Source organism: Opisthocomus hoazin, chromosome 2, assembly GCF_030867145.1.
Source record: "Opisthocomus hoazin isolate bOpiHoa1 chromosome 2, bOpiHoa1.hap1, whole genome shotgun sequence".
Lineage (NCBI taxonomy): Eukaryota > Metazoa > Chordata > Aves > Opisthocomiformes > Opisthocomidae > Opisthocomus > Opisthocomus hoazin.
In genome coordinates this window covers 19,258,467-19,280,716 of record NC_134415.1, presented here as the reverse complement: position 1 = coordinate 19,280,716, position 22,250 = coordinate 19,258,467, and the positions used below count along the sequence as shown (strand labels likewise).

The window sequence follows — 22,250 nt, the reverse complement described above, 5'->3', positions numbered from 1 at the left end:
ACAGAGTCACAAGATAGCTGCTCCTTCACCAACCAACTTCACCTTGCCTTGCAAGAAGACTTTAACAGCCCATAGAAATTTTGGAATTTAAACAGGGAAAACTTCGCATAGTTTGAAAGGCAAACTTAGTAAGATACTGAGAGACGCAATAAGACTTCCTATTTTCAACATACCAACGCTGAAGCCGCAGCAGGGATGGGATGGAAACCTCAAGACTATGAGTAGTCAGAGTATCAAGGCCTCAGGGCTCCAGCACCTCTTGGCTTGAAGTCAGAATGCTGAAGACCAAGAGCCCCAAACTTGGTTCTCCAGGGTTATTTGGACCATCATGGGAGGACTCCTCAGTTCCAGTTTCTCATTCTACTTGTCCCCCTTCCACCGGGTGCCGGAATTCCTGGTCACCAGGGAGTTTCCCAGTGACTTAAGGTCAGACAGCTGCCTCATTTTGTAACAGACAATAAATAACAATCCAAAACAACCATCCTTCAGAGGCTAGTGGGGTTGTTTTTTTGGGTTTGGTGGGTTGTGGTTTTTTTGGGTTTGTTTTGTCATTATAAAAGTTTAATGAATTGCACGTAGCATTTCCAGCATACTGAAGCACAGAATTCTGACATAATATGTATTGTTTACTGCAGGCAACAATTTCATTAATATGGGCATAGCACATATTTTGCCAGAAGGAAGAGGAGATTTTTTTTATTTTCTTGTTTTCACTTAGATATTTGTCTTATTTCATCAATTTCTTATGATTTTAGCTACAGACAACTGAGTTATACTTTTAATTTTTGTCTGTAGGTCACAGTCTGTCTTACAGTGTTCTTGAAATCACATCCTTTCTATGAGCATCCATCCTAGGCCTGTGTTTCACATTTAATGGCTTCTTTTATGATTGAAAGAAGTGAATGACATCTAAAAGCACATTCTCATTTTTTAAATGTTTATTTCCCCCTACAAACATATTCAGACAATTATTAAAGAATTATTAAAGAATGAAATCCTTTCACCATTCCCAGAAGGAATAGCTTTGGCATGAAACAAATCTTTATTTTACACCACAGAATCCAAGCCTAAGATATAATACATTGGCAGTCTTCTTCACTTCTGCTGTGCAGAGATGCCTATTTTCACTGTCTCATTACTGCTCTGTTGCACTGTTTGGACCTTTAGCAGTGGATGGGTGCTCAAGCAAAAGGACAGCCAGGTCTCAGTATCAACAGGCACCATGGGAAGCAAATCCTCAGATGCACAAAATGGCCAAGCTCCCCAGAAATGTTAAACTTTACTGTTCTTTGTTAAACTCAAAAGGGAAACTGAAGAACATCCAATCCAGATGAGACTGGCTGTTACCTGTCCTGTGACCAGCACCAAAAGCTGCAGAGTGCTGTGCAAAAGCCCTGCAGCTACAAAGCCATAGAGCAAACTCTGTAGATGGTCAAACACTTCCCAGCTCTCTGCCTCAAAAAAATGGCTGATGCTGTGACGCAGGTGAGTTAATGTCCCTTTCTAGATGGGGGTATTTGCAAGTATTTGATATTTGCAAGTATTTTTTTGCGCAGCTCCAAAGTTTTCCTTTTGCTCAGTCACACCAGCATTACCCTTAATGGTTCTTTGTGGGTCATACAATAGGGAACAAAACTGAGAAAGTAGGATAATATTCAGGTGCCTCTACATACTCTAGAAAACCTCCATGATTTGAAGACTTATTTCAATAACTTACTTGCATACTCACCTCAAAAATTTAGGTTCCAAGGGTATGTTCATTTTTACATTATGACCCTGCACTGTATGAATTTTAGTTAAATGTACTGCTTTTATCTTGCTTCCTGTTCATTCCTTCTTTTTTTCCTTTCTCTTGCACACATCTACCTTTTCTTTTTTCCCCCTCTCTAATCTTTTTCTCATCCCCCTTGACCCTTTTTTCCTGTCATGCACAAATGTACTCTACCTTATCCACCTCATCAACCATTCTCTCTCAGTCTCTTAGCAGCATCAAACCCACCCAAGTTACAAAACTAAGTATAATACACTGTTGCCTGTATAATAAATTCCCTGTGCAGTATGATACCTGTTGCCTCAGGTCCCCCAAGGTCATTTATATAGATGTCTGTCACCATGTCCCCAAAAGGGACATATTCCAGTCCCACTTATACTCCTAAGTGGCATAGCACAGCTGAGGGCCTTATGCCCTGGTTAAATTTATTTAAATCTTGTACAAAGTAAACAGAGATTGTGACACACCATGGGATCTCATCCAGCATACAGCGGCAGGCCCCAGAGAAGGTTCATATTCATGTGCAATCACTTTGAGGGAACAGTTGATGGTGGATTAATGAATGCTGAAGTACAATTCAAGCTGAAATGAGATAAATGGCACTGACATGTCTGGGACTGTAGAGGAAGGGGAAGCAGTGAAAATAGATCAGGGAGGAGGTTCTCAGCAGCACGCTACAAGCCTTTGTAATAGAGAATCCAATCCAGCGTAACTATTACAGTTTTAACAAGTGAACGGAGTAGAACCACATTGCTAACATGTGACTTCTGTTGCATGAAAGCTACACGTTTATAAGAACAACAGTCCCAGGAACCTTTGTTTTTCAGTTCACGCTAACTATGCCAGGTTCTGTTGGCAAATAACAAGCAGGTTATTCTGGTGGCTCACATTCAAGCTGTGCCTCTGCCCACCAGGGAGGGAGGTCAGGGGGGAGCGGAAAGAGAGATGTCCTCATCACAGGTCCAGAGGCAGCTGTCCAAAAACCTGCTTTTGAGATAACTGCAGTGAGTGAAGGGGGGCGGTGGATGGAAATCAATCTTCTTCAGATCTGAGTTTCTTTGCACAGAGCTTATGTATCCTTGAAGTAGAAGAGATAAGCCTTCCCTATTTAATCTCTGTCCCACCTCCAGGGGACAGTATAGGATTGTTCCCTTATAGGTTCCTTTCATTTCTTTGTTCAGTCCACTTCACCAGGCTGAGGTATAAGAGGCAGCCTGCTGGAAGAGTGCACATTTCCAATACTGAGGAGGTCGATAAGGCATCCTGGAAGGCTGCCTGTCCGAACTGTCAGTGAACGAGGTTCATTCAACTGCACAGACTGCTTACACTCATGCACAAACTGGAGCAAAGAGCAGAGCAAAAGAAGTACCACTCAGCAAAGCTCCCTAAAAAGAGAAACATTTCACAGGCTTTACCTGATATCCAACTGCAAACACAGGAGTGTCATAGAGGCAGGCAGTGAAACAGAGCCTGTTTCTCTAGATGACAACCAGTTCCCACCCCTACCTTCTTAGGGCCGTGCCTAGCACAACTGCATGGCTGTACCCACAGCAGAACTTGATAGCAGATGCTCTTTCAACAGGCAGCGGCACTGCCACCCACGTGGCTAGTACATCTCCAGATGCAGCACATTGGTAAAAGTTCTCACTTGGGCACCTGATCTGTGTCCCAAGTCCACTGACAACCCAAGAAAAAACAGCAAAATAGTCCCCAAAAAAAACCCTTTCCTCTCCTTCAAGCTCTTCCACCTCATCCTAAGCCTTGGAATTCGAAGCAGCCTTTGTAAAGCACACACAAACAACACAACATATGAGGTTGGAAAGTAACATTTTGATCAGTTTCCCGATTGATAAGAATCGGGTGGATCACCTAAGGTAGACCTTGTTGCAGCCTTCCAGTGCCTGAAGGGGGCCTACAAGAAAGCTGGAGAGGGACTTTTTACAAGGGCATGTAGCGATAGGACAAGGGGTAATGGCTTTAAATTGGAAGAGGGTAGATTCAGATTAGATATAAGAAAGAAATTCTTTACTGTGAAGGTGGTGAGGCACTGGAACCAGTTTCCCAGAGTAGATGTGGATTCTCCCTCCCTGGCAGTGTTCAAGGCCAGGTTGGATGGGGCTTTGAGCAACCTGGTCTAGTGGAAGGTGTCCCTGCCCATGGCAGACAGATTGGAACCAAATGATCTTTAAGGTCCCTTCCAAACCAAACCATTCTATGATTCTGTAATCACTGGAAAACAGCACTGGGTTTCCATGCATTTGCATACACATAGTATGTGTATGTGCAGATATTTATGCCACTCCCACCTTACATACACAAGAACTATATACATAAGATATACCAGATAAAACATTGTAGGTATGGGCAGATGTTATCTTCACATTTGTGCATGATGAGACTGCTGTGCATACGTGAGTTGCTCACAGAGCCTGCTGGCATAGAAAGCAATGTTTACTTTTCAGCTACTGCCACAGATCTGACTGTATAGCAGAAAAGCAGAAAAGCAAACAAAAGGCTGTCACTCCCATTATACTGTTTTTCCTTCTTGCTTTTTAAAAAGTTGCAGCTTTAAAACCCCATCAGTACTAGGGGCCCAAATCTCTTGATTCGCAGTCCTAGCAGTACAAAACAGAAAGCACATGCTGTTTAAGTACTGGAAGATGTGTTTCTATTCTACACTGCCACCACAGAAGTTACTCATTCTTAAGGCTCAGCAACAGATTAGAATTTAATCCATCAAGGGCACTGCTTTTTGGCAGAAAAATGTATCTCACAGAAAGTCAATTAACACCTTCCCCATCCTCAAACACACCCAGAACTGTACTGCTTCCTTTTTTTCCTCCTTAATCATTGGCTAATTTCTTCTTTGCTTCCTGGAAGAGAGCTAAATCCTGTCTCTCTCCTTCTTCTCAAAGTTCTCTCTGACTCCACAGCACTAAAGTACATATAACCATCAAGGTTTATTGTGGCAGTCCCCTTTCACAGGTCACTAGAAGCATCTGCTGTTCATTTTTCTGCCCTTCACAGGCAAACCACATGCATGAGACAACAGTCTGCTGGGCCAAATACAAAGAGAATGAATGAGGAAAACCAGTACCTGTTTATGCAACAATACACACAGATGTTTGGAGAGACAAAGGTCATGACTTAGATACATACTTCTATATGCAGGGCTACAATACGGGTAGAGCAACAGGGACACACCGGGGTATAGGTAGGCATATGAGAACAATAATGCAAACAGTTGACTGTCATCACTGCATTTTCTGTTAAGATGGGCTGCATGTCCATGTCAGCGAATTGGAGTGAGCCCAATGAGAGGGATGGGGATGAAAACTGAATAGTCAGGCTCATGTCTAATCTAAATCCCTGCTGCTGCAATTTAAGCCTATTACTTCCGGCCCTATCAACCACAGGCATGGTGAGCAGATTTTTCCTTCCTCTTGATAACAGCTTTCAAGCCTATTAGAGGCTGTTGTAGTGTTCCTCCTCAGTCATCTTTCTTGAGGCTAAACAAGCCCAGCTCTTTCAGGCTTTCTTAGAGGTCATGTCCTCTGGACCTCTCATTCCTCTTCTAATTGATTTCCGGGCTCTCCCTAGTCAAAGCACATCTTTCTTGAAGTACACTGTTCAAAAGTGGGGACAATGTTCCAGCTGAGACCTTACCAATGCTGAGTGCAAAGATTACTTCATGTGTCTTCCAGACTGCATTCCTGGTTATATATTCCATGAAGACAACGACTTTTTTTTTTCATTTTTTAATAAAAAACCTCAAAACCTGTATGACTTCTGTTCTCTCGTGATCCGTTATAATCCCTAGTTTCTTCTCTGAAGAAGTGTACCCACCTGGCTGCTTCCTATTCTGAATTACCAGACTTGCTCCTAAAAGGAGCATGTTTTAACTGTCCCCGTTGAACACCATTGTTTTTCACATAATTTCTCTATCTTCTTTTAAGCTTGTCTTCTAGCATATACACGGTATTTACAGCCTAGTGACATGTGGAAAGTTAATAGGTATGCTCTGTATTCTACTATCCAGGCAATTAAATGAAAACACCAAACAGAACTGAAGCTGTTTAACCTCTACTTGATACAACTTTTCACTGTGACAGGTTGCAAGATCTCTAGGGCACATACCACTTTTGCCTCCACATTCTGATTATAAAGAGTATATCAAATACGTCTTTCAAACAGAGCTTCTAATATCACCATATATAACACTAAACAACAATAAAACCTGCTGTTTCAGCACAGTGCCCATTGCCTGCCCCTCATTTCCTTTCCTTCTCCTCCCCTCATTTCCCCCTCCCTTCCTCCTCCCTCTGCCAGGGCTTGTTTCTCATGCCAAGGTCCTTTAGATGAGACCCTGTATGGGAAGGTAGGTGTGGGAAAGGTTATTAGGAAACTGCCGTCTAAACTGCTACCTTTCCGGCTTCCCCACCCTCTCTCTCACTACATAGTCTCCTCTGTTCTGCTTTAATACTAATGAGTTCAGAGGAGGTTCCTAGGCTGGAGCAATTCACAGCTTGGACTGTGCCAAAGCACACAGGCACACACCTCTCTGATCGTTTCCTGCCCAAACACAGTCCTGCTGGCTCAACCCTCAAAACGTGGGCTGAGAATCGCTGCTGCGGCCCTGTGCCAAAGGCAGGCTCGATTTCCAGGGGCGTCAGTGCCACCTACTTCTCCCAGCTTTATCCTCTTGTGTGCATCCTATTTGCCAAATGCCCCTATGGAGAAAAACAAGGGTAAGTCAGAGCTTGGCTGACCTTTAAATCTCTGATAAAATATTACGTAAAAGAGCAGGAGGAACTGAGAGGTCGGTTAAGAATTTAATGAGCAAAATTAACTTCTTATTGAGCTTTGGTTGTGCAGCTCAGACACACATGCTCAAATTTACATGCAGGGTAAACTCAAAGGAACTCCAATAAATCAACAACATTTTTGGCAGGAGTTCAGGTTTACACAGATAGAAGTGAAACCAGAAGCTGTCTTTAGTTCTTCTTTTGCTGTCTGAATAATTACTGCAGATTTAGTAGTGCAAACCAGACACCAAAATGTCCCTAACTCCATTAAACTGATTGGACTTACTCCGGATTTACTCCAGTGCAAAATATTAATCGAATTACCGGTCTTAAATTGTAACAGAGACTAAACCTCTTGGCTAGACAGCCTGTAACACAGGCTTGTTCCACAGTCTACAGCACAGACTTCAGACATAAAATAGACTGAGCATTCTATCAGTCCCATTTTCAGTAACAACGTCTACTTCAGCAAATGGACATGAGCTGTATCTACTATTAGTCAGTCCAGACCAGCTAGAACACCCGCATATGAGGCTTCTGTTACTGCCTCTGGGGTGAGGTGAAGGGCAAATTCCACAATGCTCTTTACTCACACAAACCGAGTATTTCCATAATCAAACACTGAACTGAAGGCATGACAATATATTTGGTTATTCACTCACACCCTGTCCTGTCTCATTGCTGAAGTATTCTGATAATCAGAATAGCAACTACTGCACTGACATCACCGGGTTTTAGAACTCACCAGCCAAGATGTTTTTCTCTAAATATCTCTGAGAAAGAATCCATCAGAAAATTTCACAAAATACAGCAAAAGGAATAAGAGAAGGATGACCATTTGTCTTGCAGAGCAAACTCATCTCCTAACAACAAATTGTAATTGCATTTATTATCTGGTTAAGCATTTGTAATCCAAAAGTCCTCTCGCATCATTAATGTAGAGGCCAACAACTTTACACCCACCGACAAACTCGTCCAGCTGTTGCTCTCTGTACAAGATGTAATGCTGAAACACAGCCACTAAAGCAATCCCAGTGGATTTTCCATGACTCAGGGATCTCCCTGGACACCTTCCAAACTGGGAAACTGCAATCTGCTTTCCTCTTGTAATTTCCTTTGCAGAAGTTATTTGTCAAACCTCCACCTAGTAAACCATTGCATAACATTGTGCACGCAGCTAAATTCTTTTCAGAAGGTGTTTTTGTTATTAGCCTGGGCAGCCTTTCCTTTTGTGTGGTCAACAAATGATGAGAAACTGCAAAATTAAAAGATGTCCTTAAGTGTTTTTTAACACAGAAGTGCATAGAATATACAGACACTGACTAGGGCCCTTTTGCATATAGCACTGGGTCCACACATGAAAGAAAGGCAAGTCTGCCCAGAAGGCTGTAAGTTCTTGTATCACATTCTTGCTAAAAAAGAAAAATAAGTAGATGAGAGCAGGGCAATGTCTATGACAGGAGGCAGTAGTAGAGATTTGCTGTCAAGATCTTCAAATACAATACATTTTGCCACTGGAAGACTCCTGTACTACCTATGACCTACGTGTGCTGCATCTTTTCAGCACCTTTTCAATCTGGCTACAATTCTGTACTAAAACTGATTTAAGAAGCATTACTATTCCCTGTTTCACACCAGGGAAACAAATTCAGATGCATGAAATGAGTTGTATAATCTTATAGAGGTACCCAGGAAAAAGGTGTAATGCTCTTGAAATGTTTCCCTCCCAGCATCTTACAGACTTTTTCATTTACAGAAAATGAGGTACCTAGTATTAAAAGCTCTGGGGCAGTGGTGGTCCAGCGCCAGGTGGAAGGCATCTGTCTGTACTTCCTCTGGACAAAACATGCCAAAACCAGAGCAGCTGTGGAGACAGCCTGGTGCAAGGAGTGACAGAAAAAGCACTTTCTGACACTTGCCTTCCATGTGCTGCTCCCACCCGATGCTCAAGGGATGAACAGAAAGGCCACTCATCTCTTGTATTTAGTGATGCCAAAAGCTCCCGTTTACCCAGTGTGGAGGAACTGCTGATCTGAAAACCTTGTACCTGAAAAAGGTGCTACTCCATCCACCCAACCTCACCTGTGTCATCTTGTGCTCCCCACTTTGGAGTCTTGCAGACCAGGTACGTAACAAGAAAAGGCCATTTCCCTCCAACACTGGAAGAGCCATCCCAGATGACCTTAGCAATCTCCCCAAATGATAAACAACCTTGAGCACTATTTGAAGACACAATCCACCCACAGAAGGACACAGGGACATGACATAACTATAAAAACTTTTCCCCTACTCTCCTTCAGGCTATATGATACACTGTCCGAACAATGATTATATCTGATATGAAGTTGCTACTAGATGAGCAAAGACAGTCAATATGAGTCAATACATTAAACAGATGATCCTTCATGATTGTTATCTACTTTTCCACCCAATTATCTTACTTTGTTAATAGTTCTTCCTAAACTCCAGCTACACTCTACTTCAGTAGGGATAACTCCTATACTGCACAACCCTTGCATCCCATCCTCTTTCACCACCTCTCCTCCTTACTGGAAAATTTCACTGCTTCTCCAGCTTCAGGTGATTACTTTTACATTTCTATTTTGTTAGAAATTTTACAATTTCTTCAACCATCACAGGGACTTGGTTCCCCCTTTCTTGCTCAAATCAGGCTAAATGTAAAACTATACCTCCTACAACGTCTCAGATCTGTCCCTTCTTCTATGAGCTGCAGAAGAAACAGACATCTGTCATTCAGTCTCCCTTCATCAACATGCAAGCTCTCTCCATAAGTATAGCCAGAAGATCATCTAGCGTTCATCCAATGTTACTGCCATCTTTGCTCTCCCTTCAGCACTGCAGCTACTTCATTTGTTGTGTCTTTTTCTTCAACGCTTTGGAAAACTTTGTCCCTCCTTATCGCAATCTCCTGTCCAGTTAGAATCTGATCATTGTGCTCTTTGCATGATGTAGTACTTTCCTCTACCATTTCTCCCAGATGTAGCTCCAGGTAGCATCTTCTCATCCCAATGACCTTTCCAATCTGATTCAGAACAGTCTCCCACCTCTTCTCAGCAGACCAAGTCTACATTCAAATATCCTCTCTAGAAGGTGAGGAATAATGTCTTAATAGATTTGTAATTAAGTCATCTAATACATCTCTGAACAACATAAGACACTAATAAAGAGAAGTAAAGAAAGGTTAGAAACTGCAGAAGGGCAGGAATCATTCTCAGAGAGGTAATTTCAAAGCAGTGGAGCAATAGGACATTCCTGTACTGCTGCTGCTGGCTCTTTTTCCACTGGAGAGGGCAGAGCCTGTTACTTTAAGTCAGCAGGTATCAAACTGGCAGGAACTACATGACAAGGCTTTGTCAATTCTAGAAGGAAGGCAGCAAATTTTCTGCTCTGTATCCATCCACACAGAGCTGGAAAAAAACTCAGAAAGTTAAAATGAAGATGAACTAACTTGATCCTTCCAACTAGCAAGTACGACTCATACTACCAATATCATCTCAGTGTTATATCATTTCAGCAGCCTTCAGACTTAATCCAGAAAGTTCCTGACGCTTTGTTATAGCCACAGTGCAATATGAAAACCGTTCAAATATTAATGATGTCTTACTAAGTAAAAAGGCCACAGTAGAGCTGTAAATTTTTTTTTTTTTCATTTTATGTAACACTGTGTAACATTTGCAGCTATGCCAAAACAAGATAGTGTTATCAAACCAGCTGATAAGGTGTTAGAAACACATGGACTCAAGATTTCTGAACAGTACGAACATCCACCCTACCCATGGCTTACAGAAACAGGGTATCATGACTGCTTCCACGCATGCAGTAGAGGAAAGACACAAGATTGACACCTTAGCACATCCATTCTTTAGTGGCAGGATCTATTCTTTCTCCTCTTTTTGCATCCCAAGCTACATATCTGCTGTGCTTCCCAAATTCGGTACTGTTCCTCTTATGTCCTAGATCGATTGCATGCATTTCCTCAGTCAGAGAATATCAGGATTATCCTGTTAAATACATGTAGTCCAGTAAATTGGTCTTTCCCAGGTGTTGCATGTCTCCTGTAAGTCAATCATACTCAGAACACATTAAAACATTCCCTTCAGGTATTCCCACGGTGACCACTACCTTCCCTGCCTTTCAGAAAGGCAGCCAGTATATTCTGCTTGGGATATTCAGAAACTAACAATCACCACAGACACAGAAAATACCATACAGTCCAAATTTCAGGCAATGTAGAATGATATAACTCCACTGCTGTCTGCAGTAGAACTGAACTGCTTTACATCAGATAACAATCTGTCCATAATTTTTATAGTAAAGCAACAAGATCTGCAAAAAGTGTATGCCTGCACAACAGCCTTGTAACTGCACAGGTACTTTGGTAACACCCCCAGCTTCTTCATACTCAAAATCTGGTGTGTAAGCCCAGGTCTGGATTTGCATTTGTTTACACAACACTATTGATTCTCAGACACAGAGTGTAAGACCTGGCTCCCATCTCAGGCTCCTCCACCGCATCTGGGTCTCACACATTTGCAGCATAGTGACTGCTGCTCCTTACACAGCTGTCAGGGAGCTGGGAGCTGCCAACCAGCTGCACCTACTGGAAGGGAGCCTAGAGAGAAAAAGTGCTGGTGCTGCACTCCATGCCACAAGCCTGTCCCTACTACAGCACTCCATATGTAGGCGAGTGTCTGAAGCGGGGAGCCGCCTCTGCCACGAAGCCTAAAATATAATACCTCTAATGTATTAGGACTTGAGTAACTGTAGAAAGCGGCTTGTAGTGATATGTGCATTAAAACCAGGGACTTGTACACACGTATTGCACGAGACACGTGTCAAGCAGACCTGACATTATGAAAAAGCTCTTTAAAGAGCGGGAAGGAAAAAAAAAAAGCTATCCTGGGTATGTACAATTTTGGACTGAAGAACTGTGCTGGACATAAAGGAACACCCGTGCATGACAAGACAGATTATGATACCATGAAGAGCTTTTGCCTCCCAAGCCTCAGTCCCCTAATTGCTTCAGAAATCTTACACCACCCAGTACATTTGCCATTATTATAATAGGACACAAGTGCATGTGAGTGCATGAAAAATGTTAGTCTGACAACTATAAACTAACCCAAGAGAAATGAAAGTGCTTGTAACCTGGTCCCCCATCAGCAAGGAAAGAAATCTGCTGCCTCAAAACTTTGCTTTTTTCTGCCTTCAGAGATGGTGTCTTCTACTCAGATGGCGATGCTAAGCCTTCTTCCTGGATATGAGCCTCTGGTCATGAAAAACCCAGCTGTTTTCTTACAGCCTCCACTGGTGAATTGTCATTATGTCTAAGAACGGAAGCAATAATTGGGGTGGGGAGTCTCCACTAAGCCAAGGCCAGCAAAACCTCCTAGTTTGCTGGACTCAGAGCTCATCATATGCAAATAAAAGTGAAGGATCGCTCCAGATCTTGACTGCATTTGGCTCTGCACAACCCTCCTGACTGATTAGGTACAATCATTCATTACAGAAAAGCACAGAAGGGATGGGCACAGGGAATAAAAGAATTACTTCTTTCGGGCAAAACAGCATAGAGGCATTTTTAGATTATGGTTGTAGAGAAATTTGCATTGATAAACAACTCAAAGCCACAAGCCTGTCAGAGGTGTAGTCTGAAACTATGATTTACATGCAGGGCAAGTGACACAGAAATTAACTCCCTCTACTAAAAAGAATCGAGGAAGAGGACAGAACGACTCAAAAGACTGATAATTTGAAACTGAAATGCCCAAATCTTGGCAACAAGCCTGAATTTAAATGTGATTAAATACTGTTATTAATACACACAGCGCATGTTTGGGGTTTGAAGTAAGGACCTAAAATGCATGTCTTTAAGACCCAAACTTCCAGTGAGAAACTAAGGACTAAATAAACTTCAGCAACAGAGGATACTTTTCTGGGCAGGTGGTGCTCCACACTGGGAGCCAAGAGACAGAATGGGCAACTCTGCATATCTGTTCCCCAGAAGTATTACAAGGGAGCTGGGGGAGAAATAGTGAACTTTGCTCTTCAGGCTCGTCAACAAACACAGAGAAACACAGCTGATGCTCTCTTGTGTCTGCATACATTGACTATTGTTTAAGGCAGTCTATATTCACATGAAAGCCCACAATGGAGGCATTCCTTGTAATTTTTACCCCATAAATACTCTTGCAGGTTGCAGAGCCAAAGAGAGGCCTCACGAACACTGCCACAGCTAGGATTTGGCAAACTTGAGTGGGACTGGTGATATATAGAGGTACTTATTCAATGTGGTGAAACCTAGTTTTCATCTGAGGTTTATGTTCTATCCCTTGCATTAAATGGCCTGCAAGGGAGAACTAAGCATGAAGGAGCTACTTTCAAGTCAGCTGTTTGCAGTGGGAACTGCTACGACAGTTATTCAGGTTTGGATCTCATCTCCCCGTGGCTCTTGATGAGGGTGTGCTAGCCAATGTGTGCCAAATTGATGCCTTGCTCAGAAATTGCTTTGCTTCCTCTGATGAAATAAATAAATGCATTCTCAGATGCTTCCATGTGTCCTTATTCTCTTTCAACATAAAACTGAGAGACTATAATCACTGAATTTTATTCTTTGTGAAGGTAGAGAAGAAAAAGATGGGGACAGATGTCACAGAGAAAGCAGAGAGCAGAGTTTTCCCAACCTTCTGTTATTGAACTTCATCCAATGCTACTAGAACTGTGTCGTCGGTGACCCCGCTGTTCCTTTGCCTCTGTTCTGAGAGGACTAGCAAAGATCCCAGTCATGGGGATGGCTTAGGTGCTCAGAGTAGACCAGCCAACTCCTTTCACATTCTTCAGCATTCTGCAGTAAAGTGCTGACAATTACTAGCCTGGAGGGTTATGAAATCGAGCGAGAACAGCAAAATGTGTGACAGCAATAAATTTCACACTAATTCCATAGTTCTGTTTCAGGACAAGATGAAGACACTGATTTGCTTAGGAAGAGATTAGCTAAATGGGCAGAAAAAACAAAGAGACTCATGTGGTGGGAGAGGACAGAGAAAAAAGGCAAGAGCAAAAGGTACAGTAAAGCAACAGGCATCTTGCTGTAGATACACTCCTTCCTCAGGTGGCACAAGGCATTAAATGTTCTAGTTACAGAAGTTTTCAGAGTATTCGGAGGTTACCATGTTGCTGCCTCTGCTGCTTGGACTCTCCTGCCACATCTCCTCTTCACATTTTTCACCTGCATGGGAGTTCTGCTGTACAGCTCTTATCCCAAGGAGAAGGAATTAACATTATCCTCATTTTCACTCTTCTCTTTGCTGTCATAGTCACTGCCATTCCTTCTGGCTAGATTCCCAGGCTAGCTCATCTTTAATTCAGAAACTGAGCCAACTCTGATGCCATGGAAACCATTACTAAATATTGTGGGATCAGAGGTGACAAGGTGAGAGACTGAGTTGAATTTAGGGTTATGTCAGGAAGGGACATAGTTCTATGTTCTTGTTATTGGTGTTACAGAGCACTGCACACAGAAACCAAGGTTAAGGTTTCAATCATGGTTCCCAGCATGGGCTGAATACACTGAAGGTGTTTGATCCTGAGGGAAGGACAGAGCCCTTGATTCAGCACTTGGTTCCACCTTAATTTCATTGCACTCAGTCAATACTACAAGGGAAAATACATTTTTGATTTCCAGTGGCCTCATTGTTCAGGAACATATAGCAGCTCCGTGTGCATCTTCTCTACAGTACAAGCTGGGATTCCACAGTAGGGCCAGAAAACTAGATCTCTTCAGAGAGAGAGAGAGAGTTAGAGAAAGAAGAGTGTATGTTGCCTCACCCAAGCAGCAACCCACCTCTTTTGGCAACTAAAGAATGAGGGGATCTCATATGGACCTGCCATCAATAGACAAGAATAAGCATAAAGGCAAGCCAAAAGAGACACTGGATAATTCTGAAGTTTGCAAATACAGAGAGTTCATATGTATTTATGCTGCTCCTCAACTGTAAATAATGTAACTTAATAGGTACTTTTTGTGGCATAAGTGAAAAAGCCTGGGAGCATGGTAAATAGTAATATGGATAATAAACTTTTGTGAATCTATAAAGTCAACAAAACCCCTTATTTAGGGACTCTGAAGAAGAAGAAAAGAAGAAAAAAACCAAACAAAAACTAGAAATGAAACAGGTTCAAACACAACGTAAGACAAACAAACCATGACAGAAGAATCCAGTCAATGTCCCACCTGAGCATAATACCAGAATGCTTCAAAGGCAGCCAAGACTAAGAGGAGGTACCAGTAAGCTTTTCTCAAATCTTCCGCAGTGTAAGAATCTAAAGTGGTGCAGGTAACTCAGACAAGGATACTATCATTCAAGCTTGGAGGCTGTAATAATATGATCAACTTCAAAACTGGCAACTCAAAAGACAACTCCACTTCTTCCCCATGGGCCTTCCATCCTAAAACAGGCAATCTTGAACTCCACCTTCTTAAATACTATGACCATCTCAACAGAGCCACTAACAAAAGAAACAAAAAGAGAAACAACAAAAGCACAAGTTCTTTACACTGCTCTTTCCTCTGTGCTAGCATTCTTTATATATTAGTGCTGTCACTGAATTTCCAGCATTTAAGTTACTCTTCTTGGCATGGTCTGAGTTCACATCTGGGATCAGGTTTCTGGTGTAAGAAAGATCTAGATGTCAAAATCTTTTGTGTCAAGCCACACACCACCCTTAACCAACAAGAAGAGTCCAGGACTCTAATAATGAGCAAAAGGAATCAGAATCCACTGTGACAAGAACACACAGAATCACAGAATCACAGAATAGTAGGGGTTGGAAGGGACATCTGTGGGTCATCTAGTCCAACCCCTCTGCCAAAGCAGGGTCACCTACAGCAGGCCGCACAGGACCCCGTCCAGGCAGGTCTTGAATATCTCCAGAGAAGGAGACTCCACAACCTCCCTGGGCAGCCTGTTCCACTGCTCCGTCACCCTCAGAGGGAAGAAGTTCCTCCTCATGTTCAGACGGAACTTCCTGTGCCTCAGTTTGTGCCCATTGCCCCTTGTCCTGTCACTGGGCACCACTGAAAAGAGCTTGGCCCCATCCTCCTGACACTCACCCTTCAGATATTTGTAGGCATTTATAAGGTCCCCTCGCAGCCTTCTCTTCTTCAGGCTGAACAAGCCCAGTTCCCTCAACCTCTCCTCGTAGGGGAGATGCTCCAGTCCCCTCACCATCCTCGTAGCCCTCCGCTGGACTCTCTCCAGTAGCTCTTCATCTTTCTTGAACTGGGGAGCCCAGAACTGGACACAGTACTCCAGATGAGGACTCACCAGGGCAGTGTAGAGGGGAAGGAGAACCTCCCTCCTCCTGCTAGCCACATTCTTCTTGATGCACCCCAGGATCCCATTGGCATTCTTGGCAGCCAGGGCACACTGCTGGCTCATGGTTAACCTGTCGTCCACCAGGACACCCAGGTCCCTCTCCGCAGAGCTGCTCTCCAGCAGGTCCACCCCAAGCCTGTACTGGTGCATGAGGTTGTTCCTCCCCAGGTGCAGGACCCTGCACTTTCCCTTGTTGAACCTCATCAGGTTCCTCTCTGTCCAAATTTCCAGCCTGTCCAGGTCACGCTGAATGGCAGCACAGTCTTCTGGTGCATCTACCACACCTCCCAGTTTGGTGTCATCAGCAAACTTGCTGAGGGTACATTCTAACTCTTCATCCAGGTCGTTGATGAAGAAGTTAAACAAGACTGGGCCCAGTACTGACCCCTGGGGGACACCACTTGTCACCAGCCTCCAACTAGACTCAGCGCCGCTGATGACAACACTCTGAGTTCTGCCATTCAGACAGTTCTCAATCCACTTCACCGACCACTCATCCAGCCCACACTTCCTCAGCTTCTCTAGGAGGATATCATGGGAGACTGTGTCGAAAGCCTTGCTGAAGTCAAGGTAGACAACATCCACGGCTCTCCCTTCGTCTACCCAGCCAGTCCTGTCATCGTAGAAAGCTATCAGATTGGTCAGGCATGATTTCCCCTTGGTGAATCCATGCTGACTACTCCTGATAACCTTCTTTTCTTCCACTTGCTTCATGATGGCCTCCAGGATAAGCTGCTCCATCACCTTTCCCGGGATGGAGGTGAGCCTGACCGGCCTGTAGTTCCCTGGGTCCTCCTTCTTGCCCTTTTTGAAGATTGGAGTGACATTGGCCTTTCTCCAGTCCTCGGGCACCTCTCCTGTCCTCCAGGACCTCTCAAAGATGATGAAGAGTGGCTCAGCAATGACATCCGCCAGCTCCCTCAGCACTCGTGGGTGCATTCCATCGGGGCCCATGGATTTGTGGGCGTCCAGATTGCTTAAGCGATCCCTCACACAGTCCTCCTCAACCAAGGGAAAGTCGTCCTCTTTGTAGGCTTCTTCTTTTACCTCCGGGGCTTGGGATTCCTGAGGGCCAGTCTTAGCACTGAAGACTGAAGCAAAGAAGGCATTCAGTAGCTCTGCCTTCTCCATATCCTCCGTCACCAGGACACCCGCCTCATTCAGCAGCGGCCCCACATTGTCCCTAGCCTTCCTTTTGCTGCTGATGTAGTTGAAGAAGCCCTTCTTGTTGTTTTTGACATCCCTTGACAGCTTCAATTCCAGGTGAGCCTTGGCCTTCCTTGTCGCATCCCTGCATGCTCTCACCACGTTTCTGTACTCTTCCCAAGTGGCCTGTCCCTCTTTCCACATTCCATGGAGCTTTCTCTTCTGCCTGATCTCCGCTAGAAGCTCTTTATTTAACCATGCAGGTCTCCTGCCTCCTTTGCTCGATTTCTTTCTCAGGGGGATGCATTGCTCCTGTGCATGGAAGAAGTGTTGTTTAAAGAGCGACTGCTACCAAACAACAACAAGGACATGGAGAAATTGTTTCACAAAAAAAGTTATTTCCCCTTGCCTTGCAATAGTTCTTCCAGATTCTTGTGCAGTTCCTGTTCAGTCAATAAATCTGTACAAGGAAAAACATGTGTGCTTAGCACAGCCATTATTGCCAGCAGGCACAGAACCAGCCTGGCGCCTGTGGAATAGACCACCAGCTGCAGCAGCACTTTACTGTATTGTAGTATATACAGTGCCAGCTAAGAAGAGAAACTGAGGAAAACAGCAGAAGTGATGCTGGCTAGAACAGCCTTGACAGTCAGGCAGGGTCAGTTCTACAATTTATGAGATACAGGACCATTCCACATACCCTACTCTCTAGAGGTTCTCTTCCTTGCCTGTTCATTGAGAGAGAGATGCTAAAGCCAGCTGTTCTGCCCTCTTTCAGTTGGGTGCATGGAAGTGGCCTTTTGAGGGGAAAAGCTTGTGGTCACAAGTATTTGCTTTGTATCTTTTGCATCTACGCTTCTAATAAGGACTTGCCTGTACTGTTGCCACTGCATTAGTCCCAAGGCCATCACTGCCAGCAGACAGCCTGAGAGCTAGCAAATCTTCTCTTGTCTTAGCCCAAACAAAATCATATCAAATCACCCTGAGCCATGGTCTTCATTCAGACCTACTCCCTACACGTTCCCAATGAAATAAGTCAAGATTGAATTTCACCCATATCAGGAGTAATCCTTTCTGGTTAAATTTTCTAATAGAGGAGACAAGGCCCAAACACAGCATTCAGCTTCAAGTAACACAAAGGCTTGGGATACATCCTAGAACTGTTTTTCTGGTTGAGTGTCATCAAGAGCAGACCTTTCATCTGAAATCAGCATCAGCGTGTCATTTGACCACCACTGCCTCGGTCAGGGTCCAGTTAGGCAGCTGCCGTTACTTGGTTGGTCTGGGTGTATGCCCCAAGCAGAGCAGCCCATCCATTTGCCTCAGCCTGGAGTCTACACGAGGAAGTCTGCAAGCTCTGGAGGGGTCTTATGACTACATCACAAATAAAGGATCCCAAAATATTCCTCATTCCCCCTCTTGCAAAGTGGACGTCCCCAAATTCACTTTTCATGATACTAATTTAAGGACCACAAGAACAAGAGAAGAGATGCTTCTGGCCCTCAAAATGTCCATTTTCCTTAGAAAGACAGATAGAAACACACTGGATTGGAAAATTCATCACAAGGGAGGCTTTTCCAGCACTGCCAGGCTTAGCTCCTGTTGTCATTAACTCTCCTGTGGGAAAATGCCCCAGATTTTAACCACAACAAGGGGAAAAATAAGGCTTTTAAAAAGTCATTCAAGCACACCAATGTTTCATCATACCCTTTGCAGAGCAGATGGCAAGATGAGGCTATACCCCCTGGGCCTGCTCCAGGGAGATAACAAATGCTCTTCTCACTACAGATCTCAGATGGTGTTGGTGTCATCATTTCACTTGGGGATTTGGGTCAAAAGGCTTTACACTCAAATCTCTATTTTATCTAGTACAAGCACACCCAGACTAGACCCTAACGGATAAGCAGCAGGGAGGCTCGTACACAGCATGGAGCCCTCTCAGGCACTTCCAGGTCGCCGATTTACACTGGCGCATTTACAGACTGAATCCTTCTAATCCAATCAAAATCTCATCCGAGTTGTCAATACAGTTGTAGCCTGTTTTATTTTAGTGTCTCATTGAACATTCATTAATCTGGATCTGTGGACAAACTAGCCCTTCTAGGCAAATTCTGCATTCTGCCAGCCCGATTTCTAGGCCAGGTTCTCTCACTCATAAAGTCCTTACTGTTTTCATGTTACCTGCCTACTCAGGGACCTCTTATGGACATGCATCACCATCTTATCTAAGTGCTTTATAAAAACATGAAATATACACTATTAACCTTCTGAAAAATAGCACTTTTCTCTCCCAAATCACTTCTCATGTAATGATTGCTAAGGTAATATCATTAAATATAAGAGCACGAATATGATCTACTTTCATTTCAATGGCTTCATTTGTTTGAGATGCATATACCAGTTACAGGCTGTCAGCACATTTAATAAGTTATAGCATAGACCAACAACTCACAGATTTCTGAGGCCAAAAATTTTTACAGGTCGTCATATATACTTGTCATTAAATGTTGCACTGAAAACATTATAAATCATGCTGTCTAACAGACTTCCATAAGGAAGCTGTAAGCTGTTTTGCCACAAGCACATGGAACACTGTATTTGCCAAGTATAAAACAAAAAGCTAAAAGCACTCTTAATATCACCACAAGCTCTCAAACTCCTCATAGGAACTGATACCCTTCTCAGTAAGCGAAAGCCCAGCAGCCGCTAAAACAGGTCTTTCATTATGACCCAAATGTAAACAAGTTCAAGTTTTAGCAAGCCAAGATCAGAAGCAAAGCACATCTGTTGGTGACATCTTCAGGAAGCCTGGATTGAATGCTTCAATGGATCTTGGTATTGGAGAGAAGTGAACTTTGACACAGCAATTAAAGTTTTGCATGTGAAAACCAATGCTTAAGCAGCATCCAGAAATACATTGACTGCAGAGCAGATTACGGATTACACTTTTACTCATGAGATACCTGTCAGCAAGCAGAATTCTCCACAGTCAGTCAGCTGCACTTTCCAAGAGGAACTCAAGTACTCTCACATAACAGACAAACAGACTTAAACGTAGACCAAGATTTTGTGAGATAACGCTGTAAGAGGAGATTCCTCATCTGCTACTTTGTCAGAAGCAAGTAGACTTTTCTGCTGCACACTCTATTCTTCCTGAAACAGCTGCAAATCCTACTGACTCCTTCCCACACCCATGGCGTAGAATATTGCAAATGTTAAAAAATTGTTATGGGTGCTAGAGAAGGTAGTAACAGTTAATGGAAAAGAAATCCATACCAATTTACTACATACACAGAAAGAAAATTTGGCTGAGGAAGTCTTTGAGCTGAAAATTGTTAGAGGGTTGGAGAGTATTCTGGAAAAGACCACTCTATGGCCACTTCTGTTCTTCCATAGGCATCTGCTTTGCACCCCATCCTGAAATAGGAGCCTAGGTTAGATTGTCAGACCACTGATCCGACAAACTACAGCTGTCCCCGTGTTTAGTATGATATACTATAGTTGCCCATACCTTAACCTCCACTTGCATACTCAAATTACATGGTTGTTTTCATTGCTGTAGCACTTCGAAGCCACGGGAATGGACAAGAACTTTCTGGGCTAATATTATGAGTGTAATGTAGAAAGATTACTGGCAAATTCCTCTGATTCTGAGATCTAATATTTTCTGTTCCGTTCCTCATCTCAGTAGCAGCATTCAACACACATACACTTGCAGGTACCCACTCAACATAACCTCCAATCTCAGAGTGGTAATGAGATAGCTAATCAACTGCATCAAATGGACATCACCTTTACGATGCAGATTGCCAAACAGCACAGCCCTACGACCTCTGCCTGTGTTTCGCATGCCTGCTGAACAAGAGGGCAGTGACAGTGAGGTCATTTGATGCAAGGTATGAATAGCAAGAGCCTGCTACTGGAATCCACAATGTTTACCACAAAAACAAATGACAAAGTTCGTCTGGAATAACTGCTTCCCTTTCCATTTATGTCTATTACTGCAACAGCACTGTTTCATGGTTCAAAGGCAGCTGGCAGATGAAACATAATTAGCATAGTCACCTGATTCTTGTACCTCACCAGCTGTATATAATTGATCAACAGTACATTATAGTCTTTATTTTTAGACCTACAAACCCTAAGATTTTCCACTGTACTATATTATACAGTGGATTTTATCCCAAAGTTGTTAATAAGAAATTGACTGCCAGAGATTTGTTCTCCAGAGAATTTATGAGGTTCCTTCTAATATGCCCAGTCCCACATATGGAGAATTGCATAGTGCTGTGAGAATAAATCAGCATATTTAAGCATTTTGTTCTACTTATACCCAGTGCCACTGTCCTCCATCCTGTCATTTGTCACTTTTCTCCCACCAAAGAACTGGTCATAAAAGAATGGAGGGGTAGGAAGCAGGGGAAGATTCAACAAAAGTTTTTTTCCTGTCCCTAATAAGTCTCATAAGCCCCTTTACTTCTCCTTTGAAGGGAGGAGTTCATCCACCCCCTAAAATATAGCAATCTGCCAGCAGAAACTTACCACAAGTTCGGAGAATCTGGCATTGAGCTCGTCTGCTGGTGGGATTGGGACAGAAAACTCAAGGAATTGGAGGGGGTTATTGTCCTTGAGGTTGATTTCAGGGAGGTCGTTACCCCCAAAACAACAAAGAAACCCCAACGCATGACGGTTCCTCTTCCGGGGGGCCATGATCATGATGTACGATGCTATCTTCTGATCATGTTCTGCAGGTAGGAAAAAAAAAAACAGAAACAAAAACAATAGACATTAAATAATAGATAAGACTGTTGGGTCTGTGCAGCTCTCTGCAGTTGCAATGGTTATGACTGGCGTAATAGCTAGAAGAGGACAGAAGGATAGGAGACACAAAAGAGCAAAATCAACACTCAAGCTAGACAAGGTAGCTAAGCTTTGATATGGTATTAACATGTTCTTGTATGGCAATGTAGAATTGCTTCTCCCAAAGTTTCTCAAAGGTTTTAAAAACTTGGCATGGGATTTCCCAGAAGGTAGACTTTTATGTAATGCTCAGTAGCCAAGGTTGAATGCTACCATTGAATGCCAGTCTTGGCCTTTCTCTCACTACCGCAGTAAAGGAACCAAAGTATC

General features: G+C 43.3%; 1 protein-coding gene across 9 annotated transcripts in view; it reads right to left on the bottom strand.

The window, feature by feature from the left end:
• The window catches only part of DAAM2 (dishevelled associated activator of morphogenesis 2), a 221,097-nt gene that overhangs the window by 110,775 nt on the left and 88,072 nt on the right, over positions 1-22,250 (bottom strand). For all 9 annotated transcript variants that reach the window (XM_075412807.1, XM_075412816.1, XM_075412808.1 and 6 more), the window contains one exon: positions 21,663-21,865. In XM_075412807.1, coding sequence (XP_075268922.1) covers positions 21,663-21,836 — 174 coding nt within the window. In that variant the 5' untranslated portion in view covers positions 21,837-21,865. The remainder of the gene's footprint in view (positions 1-21,662; positions 21,866-22,250) is intronic.